Source organism: Sus scrofa, chromosome 12 (assembly GCF_054392235.1).
Source record: "Sus scrofa isolate SSC_HxYL_T2T_F1_AM1 chromosome 12, Sscrofa_HxYL_maternal_Yorkshire_Landrace_v2.0, whole genome shotgun sequence".
NCBI classification, from domain to species: domain Eukaryota; kingdom Metazoa; phylum Chordata; class Mammalia; order Artiodactyla; family Suidae; genus Sus; species Sus scrofa.
In genome coordinates this window covers 36,438,401-36,450,003 of record NC_139394.1, presented here as the reverse complement: position 1 = coordinate 36,450,003, position 11,603 = coordinate 36,438,401, and the positions used below count along the sequence as shown (strand labels likewise).

Below are 11,603 nucleotides of genomic sequence, written 5' to 3'. Positions count from 1 at the left end.
TATTTGGCTTTTAGCAAACAGTTAAGTGTTTATTGCTGAAAACTCTATAGATATTCTTGTTTTAATTAAACTAAGATACTTAAACTACTTTGGTTTTTTGATAAGTGGGTGCAAGCTTTTATTAGGAATCTTAGTTTTCCTTTAGTGCTGGAGAATTATGAAGCACCCTGTGGCTTACATGAAGTCATACTCTTTTATTTTTCAGAATGACCCTTCATGAAAAGGAGAATCTTAGGTATGCAGAGAACCTTGGAATTGTTTTTGGCCCAACCCTCCTGAGGTGTTGCCTGTGTTGAATGTTGTAGGATAACAGAGACTGGTGGTAAAGCTGCTTATCAAACATGAAGACGTTTTATTTTAAATTTTATTTTGAAGGTATGGACTGGAAAACAAAAAGCAGAACCTGAGAGTTGTAAGTTAAGTTTTATTTGGGGCAAAATGATGACGATAGCCCAGAAGAGAGCTAGCCTCTCAGATAGCTCTTAAGAACTGCTCAGACGAGACGAGGCAGAGGTGAAAGGGGATGCGTGCAATCAAGCACACACTTTGGCAGGGGGTTTCTGCCAGACACCAGAAGGTTGCTGCTAGTCATGAGGAGCAGATGTCTCCAATAACGGTTTAGTGCTTTTCTAGATATGAGAAGATCTTAAAATCTTCTCCTGAAAACATCTATCTGAAGGCCTGTTCAGCCAGATCTTCCCAGAGCACAGAGTGCTTCATTCCTGACCTCCATCCTGAACTCCTTTCAGGGTGTCTTTGAAGGTCAGTGACTGCAGTGGCTAATGACTTCATTCTTGTAGCACCGGATGGCAAGTGACAATTTTTAGTTGGGAATGCCCCTCATGGTCATAAATTGGACCATGGCCTGGGAGGCATTTAATGATCTCTTTGTCCCACAGTACTAGGAATGCTTATTCCTAGGTCAGGGGAATATTTTGTTGATAGGCCACTCAGTGTGCTATTACTAGACTAGGCCCTATTAGCCATAGCCAAAAGTGTCTGACAAGGTAGTCTGTTATGATCAAGAAAATTATTCTTCTTGCTTCTTTCCATATGTAAATTTACCTGATTATCATCACTGATCTTTTATAAAACTATCTCTCTGGTCAACTGCTTCAAGTTGTCTAGTCGTCATTTTGTCAGAGGCTCAGTCACACACTTGGTAACACATGAAACAGCAATCTTATAACATAGGAAGAATACAAGTAATATAGCTAGTAGTGTTTGCAAGGTTATAAGTAAGAATTTAAGCTAGGAACTTCCATTAGGTGTGGACTTGAATATCCCTAGGTCATTTGAGTTAATTTGTTCTATACCAATCCTAACCTTTAAAAGAAATGATATATTGGTGTTGTTCGTAAGGCATCCATCCAAATTCCCTAGTATTATTAGGCTGGCCATCCTTAGTATGTTTTAATTATTCCCAACATAGAGGGAGCCTTAAACTCAAATGATCATAGTCTGGCATTACTCATATAAATCCATCTCCAAACTGGAAATGGAGAGGTTATATTCTTAGGCCGAAATTTTGCATGTTGCTCTGATTGAGCTTGAGAAAATCTCAAAGAACATTTATGTTTATGGTGATGGTCAGAGCAAGTATGGTTGAATGGCCCAGTGAAGGAGTCTCATCCAGTAATATCAATAGTGGCCTAAACAAACCTATAACTTCTTTCTTCTAGAATAATTTCCTAAGGGCCTTGGAGTGGAGAAATCCAACAAGGTAATCCAGAAGTATGAGATATGGATAACTGACCACGAACTCAACAACTGGATTAACTACCTCTGTATAAGACTGTGAAAAACATTTAGCTCGTAAGCCACATATGAGAAATTATCAAAGTAACTGGTGTGTGGGCCAGGCCCCACAGCTTGAGTCAGCTGTCTCCCTCCAATATCATCTTCTTCTCATCTTCGTCTGGTAGTTTTTCCTCTGTTTGAGCATTGTTTCAAGGTGATTTTGACCTCATCAGTCCTCTCTATTGGCCAGTCCAACGCAAGTGTCCTTTCTAAGTGGAAATATTAATTCAAGAGTCAATTCTCTTTAGTTTCAGTTAAGAGTAAGTGGTAAGGGTCGCTCCATCTATGTATCTATGTTGGAGATAATTCTTTAAATGATGTCTTTTCCAGTATTCCATGATCCCCTGGTGGCAGGTCATGGGGCATCTGATCTTCATCCAAAGATAGAGTAATGAGATAAGCTTTAAAAACAAACTAGAGTGTCCTTTTAATAATTCAATTAACCTTTACAATAATGCAACAGCAAGAAGCTATCTGGGAAGTGAGTCTTAGTAAATACAGATCTCCATTAACAAAACTCAAACGTAATATTCACTGAAACATAAACTTTTTCTCTCTAAAATTACCCTCATTTTGGAGCTCCCATCAAGGCTCAGCAATAATGAACCCAACCAGTATCCATGAGGACATGGATTTGATTCCTGGCCTTGCTTAGTGAGTTAAGGATCCAGCATTGCCATGAGGTGTGGTATAGGTCACAGGTGTGGCTAGTATCCTGTGTTGCTGTGGCTATTGTGTAGGCCAGTAGCTACAGCTCTGATTTTACCCCTAGCCTGGGAACTTCTGTGTGCTATGAGTGAGATCCTTAAAAAAAAAAGACAAAAAAAAATTTACCCTCACTTCTATCAGACACAGCCAAATTAAGACTAATTACTTTGCAAAATAATTCTGATTGCAATAAGCTTGTTCTGATGATTTATGTAAGAATAGATGATCACATAGGCTCTTTTAAAATTGGATTTGATGGGGAGTTCCCATTGTGACATAGTGGAAATGAATCTGACTAGTATCTATGAGGATACAGGTTTGATCCCTAGCCTTGCTCAGTTGGTTAAGAATCTGGCCTTGCCATGAGCTGTGGTATAGGTCACATGTGTGGCTTGGGTCCCACATTGCTGTGGCTGTGGTGTAGGCTGGCTGCTGTAGCTTCAATTTGACCCCTAGCCTGGGAACTTTCAGGAGCCCTAAAAAGCAATAAATAAATAAATAAATAATTTCACAGATTTCACCTGAGATACTTACGGATTTGTGTGGATTCATCCCCTTTCAAAATCCCCAAAATACTTTGAGTTTCCTGTACCTGTTGAGAGATGGTCTTCCAATTTCTAAAGTTGCTGGGAACCTAAGATTCCAATCTCTGGAGAGATCAGATAGAAAGAAAAGATAAATGTTTCAGTTTTGCTTACAAAGGTATAATTCACCAAATTCCTGTCATAATTAGCTTGAGAGGAAGGATTTCCTTGTATCTGGAAACACAGATTAAAAGATAGTAATATTTCAGACAGAAATCATAAAAACTATAAGCATATTCATCAGCTCACATAGTCCTGTATAAGCAATCCTTTTTATTAACAGTTTTAAGAAGCCATCAGATTTTCCATTAGAGTTCCATAATTTCTTACTCAGATTAACAGTATAATCTGAAAGTTGTCTGAAACTTGTACTTGTCAAAAAGTCCTTGCCAAAATTTTCTTGAAGGGGAAGCATCCTTTCAAAGGCATTAGAGTGAAAATAATAACTGCCTATGAGTGACAAAAAGCTTAAGAAGCCATGGTTAAAGACCTGCTTACAGTGCAATTAACAAAGAAACTTGGTTACTGCTGTGACATACAGCATATTAATATAATGACTAGAATTATGACTAATAAACTTTTACTAGGACAGACCAGCTTTTTAAGAATTCCATGTGATTTCTAGAATGTCTAGATTGATAGCATTTACCCATACACTCTAACCTAAGAAGATTTATTACTCCCTTGACAATATTTCCCATGTAATTTAACAACCTGAACGAACCTAATTAGTTTAATCTCTCTCTTTGCAATGTTTCAGGCGTTCTTTGAAGCATCCCCAAGTTAACTTTGTTAGCATTTGATTTCAGAAACTTACCAAAAATATCAAAGCCTTTCAAAACACTTGGTCAAATAGAATCATAGATCACCATGAATCAATATTATGCACTTAACAATAAAATATTTCAAGGCCAAAAGAGAGTTATCACAGAGTATTGGTTAAAGGTAAAATAAACTCTACACTCTGTTAGCAAAATAGATCAATATTTTTAGAAAACTTTGTCCTCTTAATAGAGAGAAGAACAAATTCAGATTTTGCATCAGCTTTCTCTTAAATTTTATTTACACAATTAAATTTACTCTGTGCTTAGCCAATCCTGCCTATGCACAAAACTCTTTTCTCAGGGTTCCTTTTCCACAAACCTTCCTTCTACAGATTTTCTGTACCCATATTGTCTCTCACTTTTTTCCATCCAGAAACAACCAGCTCTAAGGCAAAATTACCTTCTTTTCCCTTAATAAAAAGTAATTCCATTCTTCATACCCTCTTTTACTGAAAACACACAGCTTCTCCTGCTGTCATACACTAAAATGTTTTCTTTATTATTTCTAGTATCTTTAACTGTGTATTTAAATTTGAACCCTCCAACTCTTAAAAATCTTAATTTATGTGAAAACTAAGAAATAAGCAATTTTGAACTAGCTTTTACAATAGCATTTTGTAGACTGGCAAACATAAATGCCCAATAATAATTTCTACAAACATTCTTTCTTATAGAAAACACCTCATTGTGGCACCAAACATTTGTTAACAGTCCTGAATATCTTTAGTTACCTTTTAAAAGGAAGCCAATGTTCAATAATTAATGTTTCAGTATCTTATTTTATTTGCAAATGACCTATCCAATAAACTTCTATCATTTCATTTAATTTATTAATTTAGCATAAATCTAAAATTTCAGTTTACCAAAATCTGCAGGATTGTTTTTAAGTATATATTCCTAAAGCATAATTATCCCCACAGAGTTCACCCAAAAGCTCTTATCTCATTTACATATAATTTACCTAAAAAAATTGCATCATACTAAGTTATTTTTCTGGCTGACAAATTTGCAACATATAATAGAATTTTATTTGACTTCTATTAAACCTAATTACAATAAAAGTATTGTACTTAATAATGATGACTCAAAAGACATGTCCATTTCATTAAATCAACAAATTAACTTTAAGACTATGTATTACTTTAATAGTCAATATTTCCTAGTTCACACGAACCTGAAATTCATTCTGGCCAATTTCTTTTTATATTTATGAGAATTTACACAAGTATTTGTTTTCCTTAAAGTCAATTAATTGGAGCTAAGTTATAAATTAATTTTGATAATACCATACACATAGACAAAAAAGAATGACACGACCAGAGATATCAACACTGCATTCTCTAAACTTAGTCATGAATCAGATATTACCATATAAAACTCACTAGTTTATAAATAACAGTTGGAATAATTTAAATTTAAAAGGCCTCCCTTCCCATTTTTCCCCCCTTCAGTGTCAGAAACTAAATATGGTTTATATAAATTGGTGTTCCTGAGAACCCTGATAGAACATTTATTTCTAAAGGGGGAGAAAAGCAAGTTTTAAAAGATGTTTTATCAGGCTAGCTTTCTCCAACAACTGTGTACACAATGGAAAGCCCATATTGTTCATCTTCAGGACAAAAATTTCCTTTAATTCCCAATCAAGTACTTATAATTATACATTTTGTATGTACATAAACTGTGCTATCAGTCAGAGACTGGCTTTCTTATGCCCTTTGTTCCTCTGTATGAGAGGCTCTATTTCCCAGTTTATCTTTTTTTTTTTTTTTTTTTTGTCTTTCCTAGGGTTGCACCCATGGCATATGGAGGTTCCCAGGCTAGGGGTCTAATCAGAGCTGAAGCTCCCGGCCTACACCAGAGTCACAGCAACGTGGGATCCGAGCCACATCTGCAAACTACACCACAGCTCACGGCAACGCCGGATCCATAACCCACTAAGCGAGGCCAGGGATCGAACCCACAACCTCATGGTTCCTAGTCGGATTCATTAACCACTAAGCCACAATGGGAACTCCTCAAAGGCATCTTAAGCCTCTTGTACCAATGGGCTGGCAAACTCTTTACTCCAGGTTCTACTTATAGTAGATTTTCCTTTCTCAAAAGCTAAATTAATAAATTCCACCCTCAGTATCTCCTCAAGGGACTCTTCCCTCAGCAGCCTTGGTGTAGCTCCTTCTCTAAATGGTTAGGTAGAAGCTTCCTGCAGAGTTTGAGGGCAGAGGCTGTGCCTATCCTAGAATTCCTTTGCCTTTTGCCTTCAGGAACGATGCTTTTTGCACGCAGTAGTGTGATGGATATTAAGTAGATTTGGTCCCTGTAGCTGTGATAATAAAGCAACATGGAAAGAGGCAAGAAAATTACAGATAGACACAGTCAAGCCACTTTTTAGCTGTTAGGAAGGACACTGCCCTAAATCCTAGTCAGATTTGTTAACCACGGAGCCACGACAGGAACTCCTATTTCCCAGTTTGAAGGTGAACTCGTCAGGGATAAGACTGATCAGGGATGAAATTGTGTGGTGGGTTAGTGTGCTGCTTATGAACTTAATTCCTCTAGGCATCAACCTAGAGTCTTTTCGACACCTCTTAAGTGTCTCGGTTTCTCCTTTCAGTGGTCTAAGACCACGTGGAAGCTCATGTTACTGGATGTGATGTGGATTCTTATTCATGATCCCTGAATGAGCAAGTCTTTTAATTCATGACTAATTTTCCCTATGGGACTTCTACCTCTGCTTCCGCCACTCCTGTAAATGTCTTGGTTTCCTGGAAAAACCATAGTTGACTGGGAGGTGTCTTGTCACTCTTCTTCAGAGAATCTCTCATCTAATATCTTCACTTTTATCCCAACAAATTCTACTCAAAGCAACGGAATTGAGGAAATGTGTCAGCTTAACCTCCTCCTTAACAACTCAGCCTAGACCTCTCAGCTACTGAGCAAACCCCAGTACCTTTCAACAGGGTGGGAATCTTCTTCAGTGTCTTTCAACTGCCCCCACTTCATATCTTTCAGCTCTGTGGGCACCATCCCAGTATCTTTCACTTGGTGGGGGGGGGGGAGCGGTGTGCATGTACTCAAGATCATCATCTCAAGATCATCAACTCAAGATCAACTCAAGATCAACTCAAGATCAACTCAAGATCATCAACTCAAGATCATCAACAAATATGGGAGATTGAGAATCAGGAGAGACTCACCCAAATTCATCTGGACTCTCAGAGAGGCAGATGGGCACAAGGGATTTCTGCTACCAAGCTCTGGCCCCTCGGGGTTCAGATAAAGCAGAAAAATCTGCTTTGAGCCCCTTTGTTGGTGGCAAAAATTGTCAACAACAACAACAAAAAAAAACCAATAAACAAAAATCCACGGCAGTTCCTGTAGTACCTCAGAAAGTTAAGAACTACCTGACATAGTGTCTGTGAGTATGAGGGTTCAGTCCCTGGCTTTACCCAGTGGGTTAAGGATCCTGCGTTGCCATAGGCTGCAGTGTAGGTCACAGATGTGGCTCGGATCCCGGGTTGCTATGGCTGTGGTATAGGCAGACAGCTGCAGCTCTGATGCTTTGACCCCTAGCCTGGGAACTTCCATATGCTGCGGGTACAGTATCCCCCAAAAAGCACAACATGAGTTGTGACTTAGATTTCACTGGGGGTAAGATAAGGAAAATAGCCCAAGAGACAGCCTCTCAGATATTTCTGAGGAACTACTCTGAAGAGGTAGGGGGGGAGGTCAGGACGCATGTGATTTTAGTGAAGGGGGACACATGCAATCAAGCACACCTTTTGCAGGGGATTTCTCCCTGGCACAGAAAGGTCATTGCCAGTCATGATGTCTCCATGAATGGGTTTCGTGCTTTTCTAGATATGAGAAGATTCAGGAAATTGGACCCATAAAAACTTCTGCAAATATCCAACTCTCTGAGGGCCTGACCTGCCAGATCTTCTTAGAGCACAGAGTGCCTCATGCCTGATCTTCTCCCTGAACTCCTTTCAGGGTATGTTGAAGGTCATTGACTGCAGTGCCTAACAACTTTATTCTTGCAGTACCAGATGGCGAGTGACAATTTTTAGTTGGCAAAGGAAATAAGAACTGCTTTACAGATAAAGGAATGGTTTGTAGTAATTTAATTGGCTTCTATAGCTGAGTGATTTCTTGGTGAGAAATTTGGGCATATAATCAGATTAAAATGCAGGAAGTTTCCATTGTTTTTGTAGCACTGTTCCTCTGTCCCTATAAACTACTTTTTCTTTTTAACTAAGGATTATCCTTAGTGATATGTATCCTTACATGAATTTGGAAAATATTTGAGTTAGTCTCTATATTTCTGACAGTACATGGTTTATATAATGCTTGTTCACTTTTAAGCTAATTAAATAGAGCCTTTAAAAATAATTCTGGAAATACTATTCAGTGGTACAAAAAAAATCACTATCTATATCATACTGATATAAGTATACAAAAATATACAGACAGAGGCAAACAGAGACCTTAGCTATCACTAAAATATTTTATCCATGAAACAGATGTGATAATATGAAACTCATTAATTTGGAAAAGAACAGTTATATCCATTGTGTTTCTGGCAGATGGAATAAATTAAGGTTACCTGATCTGACAGTTTTATTAGTAAAAGAGACATTTAAGATTTTTCATAGTCTTAATTTTTCAAAATAGCTTCTTTCCTCCTTTTCATAAGAATTATCTTTCTTCCTAAAGAAAACTATGTAGACTGTATGCAGATGACATGATACTATATAGAGAAAACCCTAAGGACTCAACCCAAAAACTACTTGAACTGATCAAGAAATTCAGCAAAGTAGCAGGATATAAGATTAACATTCAGAAATCAGTCACATTTCTGTATACTAACAATGAAATATTAAAAAAGGAATACAAAAATACAATACCTTTTAAAATTGCACCCAAAAATATCAAATACCTGGGAATACACCTGACCAAGGAGGTAAAGCACTTATTTGGCAAGAACTATAAAACATTAATCAAGGAAATTAAAGAAGATCAAAAGAAATGGAAAAATATTCCATGCTCCTGGGTTGGAAAGATTAATATTGTAAAAATGGCCATCCTACCCAAAGCAATCTACAGATTCAATGTAATCCCTCTCAAATTACCCATGACATTTTTCACAGATCTTGAACAAACATTCCAAAAATTTATATGGAACCACAAAAGACCCAGAATTGTCAAAGCAATTCTGAGAAACAAAAACCAAGCAGAAGGCATAACTCTCCCAGACTTCAGGCAATATTACAAATACACAGTCATTAAGACAGTGTGGTACTGGTGCCGAAACAGACGTATAGACCAATGGAAGAGAATAGAGAACACAGAAAGAAACCCTGACACCTATGGTCAATTAATCTTTGACAAAGGCGGCAAGAACATAAAATGGGAAAAAGTCTTTTCAGCAAGAGTTGCTGGCAAACATAGACAGTTGCATGCAAATTGATGAAACTGGAACACACCCTCACACCATGCACAAAAATAAACTCAAAATGGCTTAAATACTTAAATATACGACAGGACACCATCAAACCCCTGGAAGAGACATGGGCAAGACATTCTCTGACATCAACCTTACAAATGTTTTCTCAGGTCAGTCTCCCAAAGCAACAGAAATAAAAGCAAAAATAAACCAATGGGACCTAATCAAACTGACAAGCTTTTGCACATCAAAGAAAACCAAAAAGAAAACAGAAAGACAACTCACAGAATGGGAGAAAATAGCCTCAAAAATGCAACTGACAAGGGCTTCATCTCTAGAACATACAAACAACTTCTACAACTCAACAGCAAAAAAACCAACAACCCAATGGAAAAATGGGCAAAAGACCTGAAGAGACATCTCTCCAAGGAAGATATACAGATGGCCAACAAGCACATGAAAAAATGCCCAACATCTCTGATTATCAGAGAAATGCAAATCAAAACTACCATGAGATACCACCTCACACCAGTCAGAATGGCCATCACTAATAAGTCCACAAATAACAAGTGCTAGAGGGGTTGTGGAGAAAAGGGAACCCTCCTGCACTGTTGGGGGGAATGTAAGCTGGTACGACCACTATGGAGAACAGTATGGAGGTACCTTAGAAAACTATACATAGAACTACCATATGATCCTGCAATCCCACTCTTGGGCATATATCCGGACAAAACTTTCCTTGAAAAAGACATGCACCCGCATGTTCATTGCAGCTCTATTCACAATAGCCAAGACATGGAAACAACCCAAATGTCCATCAACAGATGATTGGATTAGGAAGATGTGGTATATATACACAATGGAAAACTACTCAGCCATAAAAAATAATGAAATAATGCCATTTGCAGCAACATGGATGGAGCTAGAGACTCTCATCCTGAGTGAAGTAAGTCACAAAAAGAAAGACAAATACCATATGATACCATATGATATATCTAGAATCTAATATGTGGCACAAATGAAACTTTCCACAGAAAACAAAATCATGGAATTGGAGAATAGTCTTGTGGTTGCCTGGCTGAAGGGGGAGGGAGTGGGATGGATTGTGAGCTTGGGGTTAATAGATGCAAACTATTGCTTTTAGAATGGATTTACAATGAGATCCTTCTGTATAGTACTGGGAACTATGTCTAGTCACTTATGACAGAGCATGATAATGTGAAGAAAAAGAATGTATACATGTGTGGGTAACTGGGTCACCAGGCTGTACAGAAGAAAAACAATTGTATTAGGGAATTAAGAATTAAAAAAAAAGAAAAAATATGAAAACTATGTGGAATGTTTTCATCTGAAAGGAAAGAATGTAAGTTGCACTAAGGACTTTTTTTTTTTTTGTCTTTTTAGGGCATATGGAAGTTCCCAGGCTAGGGGTCAAATAGTGAGCTGTAGCTGTAAGTGTCACCCTATGCCATAGCAACAGCAACGCCAAATCAAAGCTGCATCTGCTACCCAGACCAGAGCTTGTGGCAATGCAGGATCCTTAACCAACTGAGCTAGGTCAGGGATCAAACCTGAGGCCTCATGGATACTAGTTGGGTTCGTTACTGCTGAGCCACAATGGAAACTCCACACCAAGGACATTTATTTCTTAAGACTAGAACTTTTACAATATCTAAAAATTTTTTGATATGAAAAGCATACATTTGGAAATTGATAGAAAGAATAAGTGGACTTTAAATTATTTCTAGAGGCTAATTCCTGTTTTTATAAAGTGTTGATTTGTAAGACAAGTACAGTTATCTTTAATTCCTCAAAGAAATGTGTGGTAACCTGAATGATAGAGATGCTGCCGCATCTATCCAACTACATTATCTTCCTTCTCTATATTTACAAGAGGGAGAAGATCTTCAACGAACACAGAAATCAAATATTTCTATGTTCTAGATTTAGAGCTGTGTGTCTATGGAGTTTTTGAGTAAGTCCATCCACTAGGGCTACAGAGGGTTTTCTGTTTTGTTTTTTGTTTTATTTGTTTGTTTTTTCCCCTCTCATTGTATAGTTTCATTTTATCTTAGCAAAGAAGGTCTTTAAAACATTTTCCATCAGGCTCTCAATACCAATAACTGTTCATTCCCTAAGGGAAGGATTTGTTCACCTTTGTGAACTGCACTGCCTAGCACTGAACTTGGCATATCATGTAGAAAACTTGCAAAGGTCACTCACATAACATTCGATGTAGTTGTT

General features: G+C 37.6%; 1 protein-coding gene across 6 annotated transcripts in view; it reads right to left on the bottom strand.

Moving 5' to 3' along the window:
• Positions 1–404: 404 nt before the first annotated feature.
• PCTP (phosphatidylcholine transfer protein) overlaps positions 405–11,603 on the bottom strand; it is a 45,920-nt gene continuing 34,721 nt past the window's right edge. For 2 of the 6 annotated variants that reach the window (XM_084983128.1, XM_084983124.1), the window contains one exon: positions 405–3,157. Coding sequence is in view for 3 of the 6 variants with exons in the window: in XM_084983124.1 (XP_084839250.1) it covers positions 3,143–3,157 (15 nt within the window). In the remaining 3 variants the exon portion in view is untranslated. The remainder of the gene's footprint in view (positions 3,158–11,603) is intronic. The other 4 variants (XM_021067255.2, XR_014820435.1, XR_002337189.2 and 1 more) reach the window with 4 other exon arrangements.